This window comes from Notolepis coatsorum (genome assembly GCF_963971535.1).
Source record: "Notolepis coatsorum genome assembly, chromosome: 3".
NCBI classification, from domain to species: Eukaryota; Metazoa; Chordata; class Actinopteri; order Aulopiformes; family Paralepididae; genus Notolepis; species Notolepis coatsorum.
Window position 1 is genome coordinate 60798196 of NC_140167.1, and position 18713 is coordinate 60816908.

Below are 18713 nucleotides of genomic sequence, written 5' to 3' on the forward strand. Positions count from 1 at the left end.
GTGACATGAAAGAGCGAAATGGCCGCCGTTTTGAATATGGTCAATTGAAACCAAGAGATATGGAAATTCAAATTAGGTGGAGTGGCAGAAATTCCATGATAGGGAAAACACTAATGTACATATTCTGGTCAAATGATGATATCAACATGATTAGCTCTTTCAAACAACCCCCACCCCCCACCCCACAGCTGTTCCATGATGTCCAACTGTCATCACAACTATGATACACAATAACAAACATTCAGGGACCTTCCTCCCCGTGAGACAACCCTAGGCCTAAAAAGTATCAACAGATTTAACGGGCATGTTTTTTGTTACCAATAATAATGACAAGACATGCCGAAAATACAAATAAAAACAATTAAATAAGAAAAAAGAAAAAAAGAATTGGCAAAAGAAATTTTTAAAATCAATTCATATCGTATTGCATGTAAATATTGTATAAAATTCTTAAAAATACAGTTTAGATAATTACTTAAGTACTGAATAAGTCACCACAGCCAAAAGTGCAGAAGTCCATAAATAAACATCGACTGTGGCTCGACAGTGGGGGTTTCTACCCCCCCCCCCCCCCCCCTCCCTCCCTCCCCCTGTGACCCAACTCCACCACACAAGAGACCAAACCAAGTGCCTGGCCAAAGGTCACAGTTCATGAACTAGGACTTGAAGGTCAAAAGTTCACACACACACAGAAGGAACAGAAACGTCCCTCGACCACCCCCCCCTCACTGACACGCACACAAACGCGCACACAAACCTTGATGCACACACGCTCGCACAGTTGCAAAGTTCATTCTCGGTTATCACAGGCAGGGACTTGTTGTATTGACATAGGCACACCTACATGAACTGGGAGGGGGGTGTGGGGGGGGGTGAGCGAGTGGGCGCTGAGAGGGACATTATAAGGCGGCAGGTTCAGGTCGTTTTCTTTTATCATTCTTTGAAAACCTGGAACACACATTCATTCAGAGTCCTTGATGCTGTGTGCTTGCTCACAGAAGATTGACAGTTAAGGGCAGATAGGGTGTGTATGTGTATGCGTGTGTGTAAGGACATAGAGTCAGACAGGCAACAGAACAGACACTGAAGTATTAAAGCTATCAAAACATCAGAATAAATACACTGTCGGCAAGGAAGAAGATGGAGAGAATTAAGGGAGGAAGAGGAGGGGGTGGGGGCGGGCGAGGCAGGGAGGGAATCACTCGTCGAAGGCTGAACATTGGACCACAGTGGGTGGATGTGTTTGAAGGCTAAAAAGGGGCCACAGGAACCAACACACCTGCCTGGGAGAGTCTCAAATAACACAAGGAGTGCATGTTTTTAGCTTATTTCGCAAACTACATTTCCAACATTTAGGGCCGTTTCAACTTAATATTCAGTATGGCTACCACCCGTGTTTGAAGTAATCAAAAATGGTCCATCTGTCCCACAATGCAAAGCGTCTAGCATCCACTTAGGCTGTTAGCAAGCATTAGCACAGACATTTACTACTAAACACAAGAGCTGCTATGTCAACTGTTCATGAAAGATGGTCTTCGATTAACGATAGCTAGCGTTAGCCGCAACATTTGGTAGCGGACATTAGCACTCATTTTTGAAAGCTAATGTTAGCACTGACCCTAGCTAACAGCAAAATAGGTTGAGTTATATTCTTTGCATTGTGGGGTAGATTAGGAGAACTGAGTGGCATCATTAATGGGCCAGACATACTTAAAGCTACAGTGCAGAACCGTTTGTCTCCCAACTACTGGCAGTGAGAGTAATTACACAAACAGTCGTCCCCCGCTGTCAGACGCCTTCTTTTGAATTTTTTACTTTATTCCTTCCTCTGAAAAAAGTCTCTATTTTTTTTGTATCTGGAGCAACCACTCTAGAAACCGTTCTTGGACCCTTCTTAAATTTTTTCCACCATTTCGCTTCATTGCTACGGTTGTTCCCCTCTTCTCCTCCGCTCTTCTGGCAAACTAACCAATCGTTGCTGGTTGACGTGAAACATCGCTACCGGTGCGCCAGCGCGGGAATGTCTACACAGACACTACTCCGGTATACTGAGAAATACAGTCCCCTGCAGGTGATTAATCGGCATCGATTGGCGAGGGCTTAAAAGTAACGGGTGTAAAAGTTCCATACTGCAGCTTTAATGCGGCCGTGCTAAGCTTGTTCTTCATACTACGGCAGCGTTTACACAGGAATATAATAATGCTATCTGCCCTCTGGACTGGGCAGTAACAATGCCCGTTACGGTGTCCTGTCCTTACCGTACAGCTGCGAGTGCCGTCCTTCGGATGAGACGTTAAACCGACTTAAGAACCCAGTATATCGCAAAGAGTAGGGTTCCCGGCCAAATTCCCAATCAGGTCTCTGACATCAAGGCCAACTAATCAGCTGGTATCAATCCCTGTTCAGCCATTGTGTAGTAGTGTGATGTATGCTTGGTGCCAGTGTATGGCAGCCATTGGGCCCAAGGTTGGGTGCTACATAGTGGTGGTGAAGGAGGCAATTTCCACCCTATATTGTAAAAAGCACTATATAAATGATCACAGGTCCATTGGTTTGTTCTTAATAAATCAGAACCTAGCGAACGTAATGTGTTTGCAGAGACGACGGCTTATGAAGCGGACGGCGAGGTATCGGTCCATGGAGCTCATCCTCTCCAAACATTTCTGTTAGTCAAAATGGATACAAATCAGGCAGAGACGGATGCGTCAACAGCCCCTGTCCGACACACCATGGATCGCTGTGGCCGGCCCTTGAGACTTAGCATTAGAACGTTCATCATAACGTTCCTTCCTTTGCCATGGTGACGCGTTAACTTTCTTGAGTCCTTACGCACGAAACCCACCCGATTTCCATGACAACGCTATGCCAGATTCTATGGCAGCCATCATAGGTGTAATTTCCATGGTGAAAACCCACATTTCACACCTGTGTAAATTCTCCTATACGGTATATTTCTGATACTGAGGCTGTTCAGATGACCAGGAAGATAGTATCAAGCAGTCCATTAGTTCAAATATTTCAGACCACTTTCAAATGTATTTTTGCCCACCTGGAAGGCTGGAAGAGCGAGCCCTGACCTGGCAACCCTGTGCCTGTCCACGGACCAAAGAGTACAGACTGAGAAATATCACAACTCAGTTCTGGAACAGCAGGTGACTGGTAACGGTAGTCAATTTAAAATCAACAAGGCAGTCTAAAAAACATTGCTTTGCCAAAACTGTGACTCTGGGAAACCCTGATTTAAAAAAAATCAACAAACATCAACATGATTACTGTGGATAAGAAAAATTCACACAAGGATCTCTGGAAGATCAGTAAGGGTCAAGGGTCAACTTGACATTTCAAATTTTAAAACGGTTATATTTCACAAGGCACCGACTTCTATCGCCACCTCGTTGTAATGTGGGCTTACGAAGCCACCAGAGACATGCAACAGTGAAACAAACCCAACTCCAGTTAACAGCGTCTTCATTTATCCTTCGGGTTACCTTGACAACGGATAGGTAGCATTCTAACGCAGAAACAGACACTGTGACAAAGTACTGCAGCCGGCAAGAACATTAATGTCACGGTGTCACTCGAGCCAGCGATCCGCAGAGACGTTCAGCCGGGGACGTTCAAAAGAAAGAGGCTTTTTTTCTTTTTGAGACAAAAACTGGATTTCCAGATCTCCTCATTGGGCATGGCCCCCTCCCCCCTCCTCTCACTCTGCACGAAGATGCAGAAAGGCACTAAGAGGGTCGTAGGAGTTCATCGCCACTGGCCCCTAGAAAAATTAAAAGCAATAAATACATTCATAGCTTGTATAGGTTTATCTAAACCAGGGGCGAAATATATCCATACAAAAAAGAAAAAAAAAGTGGCCCCTATTTTTTTCTGTGTTATTTCTGGGAGACAACAAATATGGCTACTTTTTCACTTTTTTTTGTTTTGTGTGTGTGTGTGTCCCACTACTGCTAGAAGGCAACTGAGGAGTGACCCTCCACTGCTATGGCCCAGAGCAGTTGAGCCCTTTCATGCAAGCAGGGTATGAGAAGAGAGGAAGAGGAGGAGGAGGAAGAGGGGTTCAATAGGAGTGTGGGGGGGGCAAGGCTCAGCTTTGTGAGGGCCGAGGAAGGAGAGGGGAATTAAACAGAGGATGTGTTCAACAAACACCACACCAGACACGTCTCAGCGCCTCCACATACAGCACAACTGTAAGGACCTAGGAGGTGTGTGTGTGTTTCTGCGTGTGTGTCTATGTGAAAGTGTATTAAGGGTTAAAACTATAGGATTGCTGCTTGTGCTCTGGTTACAGGAACACTGACCAAAAAAAGAAAATAAAAATAAATCACAAACCACAAAGACATCATCTCCTGTTAAGCCTCCACAATGCTCAAACACACACAAGACACGCACGCACACACACATTCTCGCACACGTGCACAGAGCTCAGGAATACGCAGACAGAGAAATGAGCTCCAGCTGAGAAGAGGAGGAGGAAGAGGTGGTGGGGGAGGGGAAGTGGAGTGTTCTGTCGACTCAGGGAGTGTGAGAGTGGGGGTGGGGTGGGGAGGAGGAGGCGGAGGGAAGTATTGGGTTAGCAAAGGGCTTGAGCTGTGAGGAGAGTGCAGGAGGGCATGGGAGGAGGAGGAGGAGAGCGAATGCATTCCAAAGTGCTGCACACCACAGACTCCTCAGAGGGACCCTGACCTACAGACAGACAGACGGGTGGTGTTCATATCCTCCAGTCAAGATCAAGAAGACAGTAATGGTATGCATCCCGCCTCTCCTCTTCCTGCTGCCGTGGCTCCTTTCTGCACCTCCTCCCCTCCTCCTTCAGTCCTCCACTAATCCCCTCCAGGTGAAGGCGCGCGCGCGCGTGTGTGTGTGTGTCTTTATGTGGATGTGATGAGTCAGTGTACGTATGTACGTGTTGCTGTTGTAGTTGTTCTATGGTTCAGTCAAGTTCTGCAATACGGCCGCAATGGCCATAGCTCCTCCCCCTCCCCCATTTGATGGAGGTCCAGGGGGGCCGGGGAGGAGGCCGTGACTTCCTGTCACGTGGCAGTGGCCTCCAGGTAGCTCTGTAGTTTGCGGACGGTGGACTCGTCCAGGGAGAAGAGGTCAAAGTCGAAGGTGGTGTTGGTCACGTTGAAGTGACCCGTCTCCTCGATCAGGTTCACGATCTGAGGGCGGAGGAGAGAGAACGCGATTCATTATCCTTGTTCATTCATTATTCTCTATGTATTTATTTATTTAAAGACAGGGTCCCAGGCCACCGGGGGTGGTTGTGGCTCCAGAGGCGTCTCTTGTATCTGTATCAGGTGTGAGTGTGAGCAGGAGCCGTGTGATTGTGATTGGTTGCTGAAGAAGAGCACATGCTCAGCAAATCTACCTCTGGTTGTTTTTAATCTTTTATCTTTATATATAAATATAGTATAAAAAAATACATTTCTGCTTCATTATAAAGCGCATAGTGGAGAAAGACAGGGAAATATACAAGACACAATCAGGAGAGAGAGAACAGAGGAGAGAGAGAACAGACACATGCTGCAATATTAAAACTCAATGTTTCTACAACTGTGTGACTGCTGGGGTCATCGGATAGGGGTTTTTAATGTTACATATTCATTCCACAGGATGGTATTACCTTTGGTTTGTTGCATGTTTCACACTGCATATTTACAGCAGGCTGGTGTGAAACAGCTTGGAAACTTGTGTTTTTCATGCAGTGTTTTTTAACGGTGTCTACAGAAAATGATACTAATTGATTAGGGTTGGAAATGGTTGAACCATGTAATCTATCAAACATCCTGTTGAGTGTAGATCGAGTATAGACAGATAAGCAGATAAGAGTGTAGATACTAGTGTACTGTAGATAGATATAGTATAGATAGATAAAATGTAGATAGATGGTGTAGATGGATAGAGTATATATAGTGTGGATATATAGAGTATAGATAGATATAATGTAGATAGAGTGTAGATCAGTCAGAGACTAAGAGCCACAAAAATTACTGTGGTACCACAAAGAGCCACACCATATATACCAGCGTTTCTCAACCTTTTTTTCAGTCACAGCACCCTTCATGCGTTTATAGGTCCCACCCTCTGGCCTCTGATGTTGCTAATGTCTTTTTTATTTGGGCCTCACAGGGTTAACCTCTTAAGCCCGAGCGGTCCGGTACTGGACCGCAAATGACATCAGGCCATAAATCCATCTCTACAGAATGTATGAATTAATGTTGCGTTTTCTTTTCAAATGTAGCCAAGAGTAAAGACCCTAACCCTGTCAAAACAGCAGTCAAAGTGTATATTTTCAGCATTACGTGTGTTTACCAATGATTGTAACTGCTATTAGTGAGTCGGAAACCGGCGCATATTGACGGGAGGAAGTGGCGCAGCCAAAAGTGAGTCTAGTCAAGTCAAGTCAAGTCAAGTCAAGTCAAGTCAAGTCAAGTCAAGTCAAGTCAAGTCAAGTCAAGTCAAGTCAAGTCAAGTCAAGTCAAGTCAAGTCAAGTCAAGTCAAGTCAAGAGTTTTATTTGTCACGGCATAGGAGTATACAATGAAATGCGGGTGGTCTTGCCCGCAACGATGTGCAATACAGTGGTACAACATATAATAGAATCCAATACAAAAAACATTGTGCAATAACAGGTAACAGGCAACATGGTGTGACATCTCGGCATTTGTACATAGTTATTTACAGAGTATATAGGACATGCTAAGTGTGGGTGTGTGTGGCATGAGTGTGTGCCCGCTCATGTTAAAGTGTCAAAGTGGCTGCTAGTGTGTGAGCGTGCACATCGTGCGTGTCGTGTGTGTGCTCATGTGTGCTTATGTGTTCTGTGGTACTCAATGTTCATTGTTCAAGACTCTGATGGCCTGGGGGAAGAAGCTGAGCCTAAGCCTCTCTGTCCTAGTAGCTGGGGTTCGCAGGCGTCTGCCTGACCTCAGCAGCTGAAACAGGCTGTTATTGAGGTGGTGGGGGTCTTTCATTATTCTGCAGGCTCTGGATTTGCACCTCTTGTTGTATAGAACCTGCAGGGGAGGTAGTGCAATACCCGTGGTACGCTCGGCTGAGCGCACCACTCTCTGTAGGGCCTTCTTGTCCTGTGCCGTGCTGTTTCCATACCAGGCAGTGATGTTTCCGGTCAAGATGCTCTCTACAGCTCCTGAGTAGAAGGACTGGAGTATCTTCCCCGATACTCTGAACTTCCTTAACTGTCTCAGGTGGTAGAGGCGCTGTTTCGCCTTCTTTACTACTGTGTCTATGTGTGTTGACCATGTCAGATCCTCTGAGATGTGGACCCCCAGGTACTTAAAGCTGCTCACACTGTCCACGGTAGCCCCGTTAATCATCAGTGGTGTGTGTGTCTCCTGCTGTCCTCTCCTATAATCCACGATCAGCTCCTTGGTTTTACCAATGTTCAGGAGCAGGCTGTTGTCCTGGCACCAGCGTTCCAGTACCTCAACCTCCTCCCGGTAGGCCTTCTCGTCGTTGTCCGAGATCAGCCCCACCACCACCGTGTCGTCTGCGAACTTCACTATGGAGTTGGAGCTGAACTTGGCCACACAATCGTGTGTGTAGAGTGAGTACAGCAGGGGGCTCAGAACACAGCCCTGGGGGGACCCGATGCTCAGGGTGATGGTGTTGGAGGTCTGACCCCCCACCCTGACCGCCTGGGGTCTTTCACTCAGAAAGTCCAGTACCCAGGCGCTCAGGGCGGAGCTCAGACCCAGCTCGATCAGCTTGTCCACCAGTCTGGTGGGGACTATGGTGTTGAACGCTGAGCTGTAGTCAATGAACAACAGTCTCACATAGCCCCCCTTCTGACAGTCAAGGTGAGAGAGGGTGCTGTGCAGTACCTGGGAGACCGCGTCGTCAGTGGACCCGTTTGTCCTGTATGCAAATTGCATAGGGTCCATATCACTGGGGAGGGAGGCACAAATGTGGTCCTTGACCAGCCTCTCGAAACATTTCATGACCACAGAGGTGAGTGCCACCGGTCTGTAGTCATTTGGACATGTTGGGGAGGGTTTCTTCGGTACAGGGATGATGGTAGACATCTTGAAGCAGGCAGGGACCACTGACTCCGCCAGGGATTGATTAAATATGGCGGTGAACACCGGGGCCAGCTGGTTGGCACAGGACTTAAGTATGCGTCCTGTTATACCATCTGGGCCAGCAGCCTTCCTGGTGTTCACCTGCATAAATGCTCTTCTCACACTGTGTTCCGACAACGAGAGAGCCCCCCCGCGGTTGCCGCCCCCCCCCCTCCACAACAGCCAGCGCGCCAGTGACGTCACTAGCCGGAGAGCCAGCAGCGCCACTGTCTACACCAAACCGGGCGTAGAAGGAGTTGAGCTTGTCCGCGAGGGAGGCGTCGTCGCTCCCCATTGAGGGGGCGCTGACTTTGTAGTCAGTTATTGTCTTCAGTCCCTGCCATAATCCTCTTGTGTCGTTTTGTGCCATTTGTGTCTCCAGTTTGTCAGTCTAGTCTTTTGAAGGAAGAGACCCAGGGCTTTTGATGGACTTTCGAATTTCGAAAAACTACCCTACCCAGCTCACACCAGCCCCCGTCAATCATTTGACTTCTGGATTAACTTTTTTATTTCTTTTATTTTTCTGGATTATCTCCCACAAACCTGAACGTTATTGCCATAATACAGAACACAGTTAGTTTCTCTACCTTTCTGTGAACGTCTAGCAAAAAAACACGTTGCAATCTGATGAAAAATGTTGGAGAAATGTACATTATAAAAAACGAACTGTACTTGTGAATCACGCCTGGTGATACTAAATCCAGGTTGAATTCTGCCATTGGAAAGGGGAGATTTGGCCTGATCCATAGATGTGCGACTTGGCCATAATAGGTAATTTACAGGCCTGATATTCTATAATCATATTTCAAATTGCATGTGTCCGGATGGCAGAAGTCAGTACTGTATCTACAAAACCTTCTGTTTAATCATCTTCCCTTTATTAATTTGCTTAGATTTTTCAGGTCTGGTAAATTTGAGCATGGTGTTATTCACAGTCAAAGATAAAAAATATATATATATATATATAATTGAATTGATATTCTCCTTTGGTTCATTACAATTTAAGATCCATAGATGTCCCTAGACTCAGATACCAAGAACATGCAAATTAACCATTTAAAAAAAAAAAGTCTGTAAATGTTTATTCTACGTCTTATGGAATGAAAAAGAATAAAAATAAAAATAAACAATAACATTTCTTTCTTTTTCTTTTTTAAGTGGAGGGAGGAGCCACACATTGGCGGGCAAATAGCTGCATGCGGCTTGCAAGCCGCGGGTTGGCCACCCCTGTAGATAGATAAATACTATAGATATTGTAATGTAGATAGACAGTGTGAATAGGGACACACACCTGTTGTAGGACGTTGCGTTCCCTCAAAGCCATCAGTCTACGATGGAGGTCCACCAGTTCCTCTGTGTAGGCCTGGATGGTAGAGAGAGAGAGAGAGAGAGAGATAGAGAGATAGCAGGGAGAGAGAGAGAGAGAGAGAGAGAGACAGAGAGAGACAGGAGAGAGAGCAGGGGGAGAGAGAGAGAGACAGAGAGGAACAGGAGAGAAAGCAGTAACAGAGGAGGGAGAGAGAGGGAGGGGAGAGAGAGGGGGAGGGAGAGAGAGAGAGAGGTGGCCGAGGAGGAACAGAGGGTGAATAAAAAATAAAGGAGATTATGGTTAATATTAATCCCCATCAGATTAGAGATTGGGATCATAGATTAACTAATGATGCAGGAGCGATACTACTCTTTCTATAAATTGGTTTCATGGACATGGATTAAGCTGTCTTAAACAGTCATGCTCCTTTATCTATACAGGTAAACACCATGAGACCGAGATCTCTCTCTGGGCAGAGAGTTTTACTGGGAGGGTGTAACGCACATGAAGGTTCACACCATCCCGGATCCCCCGAGTCCTGTGTGGGTCCTTTGAGCCCATTTTCAATCAGATATCTTGAGGTGAGAAGTCAAGGGACCCCTTTGACAAACACCCATGCCCATGGTATTTTCCTCCTATCAAAACATCTCAACTTTGCAGCAAAATCTACCCCCTTTGCCAGTAAGATAGCATGAAGATCTCCAGTTACATATGTTACCCAGTATATTCATGATAAGCTATAAAGATGGTTAATCTGTAACAGCGGGATATCTGTAACAGATGAGTGCTTAGGTTATAAACGTGTCAGACTAAAATCATTTGTATTGCTATAACCTACAGAATAAATAGTTCAAAGCAATACGTCGCCTAAAAGGTAAAAAGGTTAGGCAGAGCTAATAGCCAAAAAATAAAATAAAATAATCACCCCTTAACCCTTTCACTACCACACTACAAAAGGTTAACCTTTCACTACCACACTACAGACGGTTAACCCTTTTGTAGTGTGGTAGTGAAAGGGTTAATGTAATGTACCTCAAATGACAACCTCAAAAAAGACAACTGGCTTTTCTTTTGCATATTTAAGTAACAACTCATACCTGGTGTACTTGTCAGGATGCACGCCTGCTATGCAAAATGGGTCCAGGTGGGGCACCGGCAGGTCTGAAGACTGAATGGATTTGACATTGTTTGTGTTTGTGTGAAAAGATAAAAAAGTTGTTTGATTTACCCTTCCTACCTTGTCGTATCCCTTCCTCAACACCTTCTCAGAACGGAACGAGGGATCGGGACTCTTTCTGCCCGATACCTGCACACAGATGGACAGATCATAGAAAAGAGAAGAGAGAGAGAAATAAACAAAGAGGAATCAAGAGAAACGCACACAGAGGAAGTCTAACGGAGAGGCAGTGTGGTAGTCTAAATGTATGACTTGTCATATATTCTGTGTCTCCCAAAATGTTTTGTCTTATTGTCCATCATGAGAATATAAATACAGTATTCTGTAAACAATACCCCCATATTTTCAAGGAATATAGTCTAATATTTGGATTATGAACGCTAGGGCCAGGGAAAAATATATATAAAAAAATAAAATAGATATTGAATGGTTTAATATCATTTTAATCGATGGTTAAAATGGCTAAATGTTATTTCTAGCACGCCTCCTATCCTGCAGGTGTCTCTAGGTTCTATTCAACTACTGAGGAAAATAATATCACATTATATTGTGGGAGATAAATCCCCTCTCTTTGATGATAAAACCAAGAGATCTCTCTCTTTGATGTAATTACATATCCTGAGTTCATGTATAAACCCTATTGTATTCATCACCCCCATCCTTCCTTCCATATTCCCCAAAGCTAACACCTAGACCCCAAACATTTCCCCCCTCACGAAGCCAGATGTCTTCACACCTCACAGTGTATGTACCTACAGCACCGTACCACGCCCCTTCTATCATGTGTATAAAATGTGTCCAACACTGGTTATCAGGAGCTCTATTGGGCATACAAGGCCTGTATGGTCGTCCGCCATAACAAATCCCCCCCCCCCCCCCCCCCCCACCGATACTTGAGTTAATAAATCTGACTGAGTATATCCTTGGTTCCGGCTAATTTCCTCCACAATAACTTGACAACAATGGCAGGGGCTGGAACCTGTAACCAGCTCCATCAAGGCGAATTGCATCAATATCTAATTCAATTGAAATTAAATTGAATCAGGACCTTGTGAATTTAAATCAAATAGAATCTGGTATAATCAGTGCCAACACCCAGTTCTACTGAACGCAGTGGACACCCTACCACTCTCTCCTACAGCGGTCGTCGTCACTGATGGGTCATTGTTGATGGTCGGGCAAAAGCACGCAAGGATCTGGGACACCACTAAGAATGAAGACGGCTGATATGCAGGTTAAACCTCAAACACCAAAAGACATGCATGCAGTGTTAATTTTGTCAACGAAAATGATGACTAAATAGTCGTCAACGAAGCTTTTCCCCTTGACGACAAATGAGACGTGACGTCACGTTAATGTAGATCTTGTGACACTAACATGACTAAATACTTTATGCAATATCGTTGACTACAAACGACGACACAAAATGTAGTTTACAAAATTAAATCTAGCCGAAATCTCTTAATTTTAAGACGAGACAAAATAATTTTTTTTTTATCCACTTTTTCTCCCATTTTCTATATTTTCTTCCATCCCAATTTCGTATCATCCAATTCAACCCTCCCCTGTCACGGACGCCGTTTCTTGCCTCCCACAAGCCGGCTGCAATGTGGACTAAGTCATACATAGCACAAGTCCCCTCCGGTACTTGAGGTAACAGCAGTCGCATCTTTTCACCTGCGCAGCTCGATCTCTCAGTGGCGAGGAGTAACGCGTGGGAGGCTCACGCTGCCCCCGACACTTCCTGATTCTACTGCGCAGGCGCACCAACCGACCTGTAGGAGTCGCTGTCCACAACGCCCGATCCCCACCCATCAGTTTCCCACCCCCTAATACGGCCAATGTGTATTAGTACGGACGACCAGCTAAACTGAAAGCAAATGTGGAGCGCTGGGCTCGAACTGACGAGCCCAGCGTCTCCAGCATTTCGTGGCGAGCGCCTTGCCCACTACGCCACATAGCCGCCCCACGAGACAAAATAATTATAACTTTTAGAATAATTCATGTTATTATTAGTGAAGCATTTCTGTTTCCTGTGTAGCGCAAGCGCCGATTTGATTCATTTCCCCACTCGCGTTATGTATAGTGCTCACACCGACTATAGGTCGAGTTTTTACACATGGATATTCTCACTATTTCTCTTTTGTCGAGCACAAAGAAAAGAACGTTTTAGTTAAATGTAAATTGTGTCTTGGCTCAAAGATCCCATCTACGGCCCAAAACAGCAACCGGACTCATCCGAAGCCACTCGCTTTCAGGCATCTAGTTAGCACTTAGCATGATACCATGTCCAGGCGGCACACGGCAAATGGGACAGAAAACTTTTTCCAACTACTTGGAGAGAGAATATACAAAAATGGAAATGAGCTAAAGAATGAAGGGTTTGAGGGGCTGGACTACATCTCGACCACCGCAGACATTGGGTGAGTTCAGTGATGTGAATAGAAATGAATGGAAACTGTCAAGTTGATCAACAGATTTTGACTGTAAGAATCTGTAAGGGCATCTCATCAATACTAATTTAAAAGCATGACTTGGCTCCCAGTTGCAAAACCAGTTGCCGTTAACTTTGCTTTACTCCTAAATCAAACGATATAGTCCTTTCATGCACAATTAATATCCTAACTAACGTTGCAATGCACGATTGATATCTTAACCAACGTTGCAAGATGCTTATAATGAAACGCTCCGACATCAAGGCCGTTCCTTCAACCTAGGCGTGCACTTTTTCTCTTCAACCCAAAACGTACACGCGGGTCAAACCTAAAACGTGCACGCTCCCCGAGCTACACGCACGGCAATACAATCTAACCACCTGATTCGGCACGCCACATTTCTTATTACGTCGGGACAACATATCTTTGTGTTTGTGTCAGGTTTGTGTTTGTATAGACCACATTGCTTTGCAGAGTTCAGTGATGTGAATGCAAATTAATGGAAACTGTCAAGCTGATCAACAGATTTTGACTGTAAGAATCTGTAAGGGCATTAACACTTTCAATGCCCAAAACGTGATAAGATGTTTTATCAGCACAATGCCTGAATGCCCACGACGACAATTATCGTTTTATATTTTTATTAGCGATCTGAATTCATATTTCATCAACCGAGTCTCCCGTTGGTATGCAGCCCCTGTAGGAGCTCAGATGTGAAAAAACCGCCCCTATCGTCTCCCAGATGGTAATGCACCCTTTTGGAATGGACTCAATGAAAATGGATGAGAAAAGAAAATTCCGGAATCCACATTTTCTCAGGCATGTAACCCGAGCCGATCTGATTCATTGTGGAGCCTCAGAACAGCGTGGAATACATATGTACAGTATGTAGCGTTGGATCAATAAAAGCGATCGATTTTTGGAATGGCGATCAGGAATTGGAATGATCTTTTTGGAGAACATCTGATCTGAGGTAAGGAATCTATTTTACAAGTCTTGGGATAATCAGAGTTGTATTCGCTGAGATCTCAGCGTTCGCCCTATGTGTGTGTGTGTGTGTGTGTGTGTGTGGGCGATCGCTTTGAGGAAATCAGAGAATCGATTTTTCAGATCGCCTATATAGCATGCATACGTACACATACTATCGATAATCTAGCGTTTATTTGAAAACGATTCATAAATAAGCCGAAAAATGACGTTTTTGTGTATTCTAGAATATTCCGGTAAAGGGCGATTATCATGGAATATTTATATTTTCCTTGAAAACGAGGGCTTTTCAAAATGCTATAAAACGAAAATGAACCGATAAAAAAACAATCCGCTTCGACAATGTTGACTGGAAAACGAGTCATTGATAAGCGACGGGCAGATTAGACACATAGCCATAATTTAAAACATAGATTATTAATGCTAACATTGAAGTGGATGGTGGGCATTCAAGCGGTAAATCAAGATTAAGTTTAGGCTCTGAAAGTGTTAATGGGAGCAATTGATTTTCTTTTTTTAAGTAACTACGTAGTTACTTTCACAGTAAAGCATTACTACAAAAAGACTAAATCGAGACTAAACGAAGACTAAATGCTCAGACCTTTAGTTGACTAAAACTGACTAAACGAAAAAATAAATGAAGGTGACTAAATATGATAAAAACGAAAAAGGAGCATTTGACACATGACTAAGACTAAAACTAAAATAGCTGACAAAATTAACACTGCATGCATGCTAAGTATGCGACTGCCCCACTACTCCTAAATAGTATGGATGGGTCAAATGCAGAGGACAAATTACCCCAAGGGGATTAATTCAGCGACTTCGGGTTCCTGATCAAAATGAATTATTATTATTAATAAAGGTTCAACTTAATTTAACTGAAAAGCTTCAGCTGGCAGTGTATCACAGGGATGACAGTATCAGTGTCACAGGGATCACAGTATCACAGGGATCATAGTATCACAGTGGATCACAGTATCACAGGGATGACAGTATCAGTGTCACAGGGATCACAGTATCACAGGGATCATAGTATCACAGTGGATCACAGTGTCACAGGGATCACAGTATCACAGGGATCATAGTATCACAGTGGATCACAGTGTCACAGGGATCACAGTATCATAGCAACTATCGAACGGATATTTGGTTGCTATATTATCATGTATACTATAATATTATAATATTAATATTATATTATTTGTGTATACTATTCTAATTTTGTGTTACTTTACTGTATCTTTTATATTGTGTATTGTTTGGAGTCAGTTGTGCTGTGTCGTGTGTGTATGTATGTGTCTGTGGCTGCAGTGGGTGTAAGCCCAAGACAAATTTCCCAGCTGATGGGACAATAAAGTGACTCTTGACTCTTGTATCACAGGGATCAATCATAGTATCACAGTGGATCACAGTATCACAGTAATAACAGGATCACAGGGATCACAGTGTCACAGGGATCACAGTATCACAGGGATCACAGTATCACAGGGAATGGATCATAGTTTATCACAGGGATCATAGTGTATCACAGGTATCACCTATACAGACTTTAGGAGTGAAGTCGCTTTGGTTTCACGTGGCTCTTGATATTGGAACTAAGTACCAGGGGAAACTCTCTGCTACAGAAACCCTGTTTAGCCTGGTATCTGACCCACATCTGACACTGTATCATCGGCACACCCCCAGTCTAAAGTGAATGTCTGTGCCTGTATTGTTGTCAGAAACACTCATGTTGGTTTGAGCGGGACTCCTGCCAATAAAAGCATTGGAAGCGATTAGGAAACGTGAGTCACGTGCATCTGTCTGACTTGGACCATATTGTTGTACGTCGTTTCGTAATGTTTGGATTCACAGGCTGGGTTTCCCCGAGATGTTGGCAGCGAGATTACATTCTGTTCCACAGTGGTCGACAACGACACACGAGCTGGGCTCAACTCACTTTCACCTCCATCTATCCAGGAAGTGCATGTTCTTGGTAGGTGAAGGATATCTTTCCCACTGTACCAAGAACTGGTTGAGAACTAGGGACGGGGCACGGTCATTTGAATATTCCACTGTTCTAAATTCCGTAGGTATTGGACTATAGTAGCGTTGCACGATACACAGATACTAGAAAAGTATCACGATACCCAGCTATTAAAAACGGTTCAATACTCCATTTTATTAGTATAGATACTTTTTGAATAATAGCCTGATGCTGTATTTTCTACGAGATGAGTGGATGTGTGTCCTGCGCCGCACCAGTGTGTGTGTGTGTGTGAGAGAGAGAGAGTGCACGTTTTGCGTAGTGGGCATGTCAACAGTGTCGACTGAGCATAGGGAAAATAGTCAAGACATCCCGAATGTCTTATTTCATAATATAACATTTCTGAATGGACGTTTGGATTAAACCAAGTTGTATGCAGTGATGAACGGTAAATCATTTTATAAAGAATTTCCGATGTTCTGTCATCTAATAATATTTTCCATTGCCTTTCCTGATATTTTAGGTTTTTTGCCGTGGTATTGTTTCAGAATCGGTATCGTGATACTTAGGCTGGCATTGGTATCGAAGTCGACATTTTGGTATCGTGACAACACTAGACTATAGCTCATGGTTTTGTTTATTCCAACTGCACTGATTCAAACTACCGATTGGTTTCCCCCCCCTTCTATGTTCAATAAATGTAACAAATTGGATTTTGTTTCCCTATTTATTTGACTAATACATGGAAAACAGTTGCAATTATGATGAGGCTATATGTTTTAGTGAAAGCAAGGATCACAGACACCCGTTAGGATAAATTAGCACACTCCGCTCAACCTCTTAACTCAATCTGCGCCATTCAAGTGTTTGATCGCCAACCATTGAACGCCAATATTTATATATATATATCGATTTTTTTTTTTTTGATCAAATTTTTTTTATTATTAATTACATGAAACAGGACAACACAATAACCACAGTAACAAAAAACATAACTTCACAGGAGAATAACAAACAATAATAATACAGAATAATAAATTATAAGACAAAAAGAAAAAGAAACAGCGTCCAACCTATCAAATATAGGTGGCTACTTCAATAACAAAAAGGGGTCTTCAAGACATGGCAACCTTTCCCCACCTTTACAAAGTGGAGTGACTTAGAAGATTGTTTATGAGAGTGTTGTCACAGATTTACTGTAGATAGCCTAGGTCCCTTACACATGTTCAAGACTGCCAAACTCGCAGACGGTAAAGTGTAAGAAGAAAGAAATTCCTCTTCCAAGTTGGTTGACAGGTCAATCAGTCTGCCAATATTAGTCCCTTGGGGAGATGGCATGTGAATTGACATATAGCGCAGAATAGCTAAATACCAACCCCCCCTAAAATCCCCCCAGCCAAAGTTAAGAAGGACAAGACAAAAACCAAGACAGACAAGACATTTCCTCCTCCCCCTCCCCAGAGACCGCCGGACCCCCCCGATCAAGCGCCCCAACCCCGCTCAGCCGCACACGGCGGTCTTTACCTTCTCAGCTGCTGCGAACCACAGGTCAATGCCAGCCTGCCCTACCCCAATCACCCGAGCCGTGGATATCTCAAGATAAATCACATCCAATAGAGTTAGGGACCAGTTGATCATTGTCAGCTTCTCAGGCTCCTTCCATCTCATTGCTATAAGCTTCTTCGCTGCTGTGACGCCCGCTAGGACAACCCTTTTCAGTTGTACGGACGCGGGTAGTGTCGTTATGTCGTTCAGGAGTAGCGTAACAGCTGTGAATGGGATAGTTAAGCCACACAGATCTGAAAGTTTGTCCGTTATTGACCTCCAGAAACGGGCCACTGGTGGGCAATCCCAATACATATGCATATAAGTGCCAGTGGCCTTTTGAGAGCACAAAGTGCACAGAGAGTCGGTTATCAGTCCCATAGCAAATAGCTTCCTAGGTGTAAGATAGGTCCTATGAATATAATTAAAATTAATTTGCTGGTGATTGGGGTTGCGGGAAGATAATGCCACATTTGCCCAAACATCATCCCAGTCAAACTCGGGGTCCAACTCCGGGATATCCACACGCCAGATTGTATCCAATGATAAATTTTTATACGTGGATTGAATTAAGAGCGTATAAAAGTCTGAGACAAACCCTCTGGATGTCGTTCTGTCCACTATGAGCCTGAGGAAGGGGTGTGGTTGCAAAGCTTGAGCCCACGGTACGCCATGCGCCCTCAGTGCTGACCTTAGTTGAAGGTAAAGAAAGAAGGACTCGCCGGGAAGATCATAAAATTCTCTTAAGTCCTGAAACGCACGGAGGCCGTTCTTATCATAAATATCCTCCAGAGTATGCACTCCCCTCCTTTGCCATTGAGGAATATTAACCGGCTTGTGTCCAACAAGTAATTGCTGGTTATTAAAAATTGGAGAGTCCAGGTGCCAAGGGCATTTAACCCCACACGACCTCTGTACATTACGCCACGTTTGGATCACGTGAGTTATGATCGGTCCATACCTCAGCCGGCATTTCGCAATAGAGACAGTGGAGTACACTACATCCTGCAATCTTAGCGGAGACACCGCCGCCGCTTCTAAGGAGCGCCACGATACAGCCTCTACAGGGTCTAGCCAGCACATCAGAGGTCTCAGTGAAAAGGACCAGAAATAAAGTTTAAAATCAGGGATTGCGAGGCCCCCATCTTGTTTCCTACGTTGAGTAGTAGCCCTTTTGATTCTCGGGCGTTTGTTATTCCAGA

General features: G+C 44.2%; 1 protein-coding gene across 2 annotated transcripts in view; it reads right to left on the minus strand.

The window, feature by feature from the left end:
• Positions 1–646: 646 nt before the first annotated feature.
• The window catches only part of mllt1a (MLLT1 super elongation complex subunit a), a 127230-nt gene continuing 109163 nt past the window's right edge, over positions 647–18713 (minus strand). For both annotated transcript variants that reach the window (XM_084310524.1, XM_084310523.1), the window contains exons 10-12: positions 10627–10704; positions 9381–9452; positions 647–5168 (exon numbers count right to left, since the gene is read on the minus strand). In XM_084310524.1, coding sequence (XP_084166650.1) covers positions 5040–5168; positions 9381–9452; positions 10627–10704 — 279 coding nt within the window. In that variant the 3' untranslated portion in view covers positions 647–5039. The remainder of the gene's footprint in view (positions 5169–9380; positions 9453–10626; positions 10705–18713) is intronic.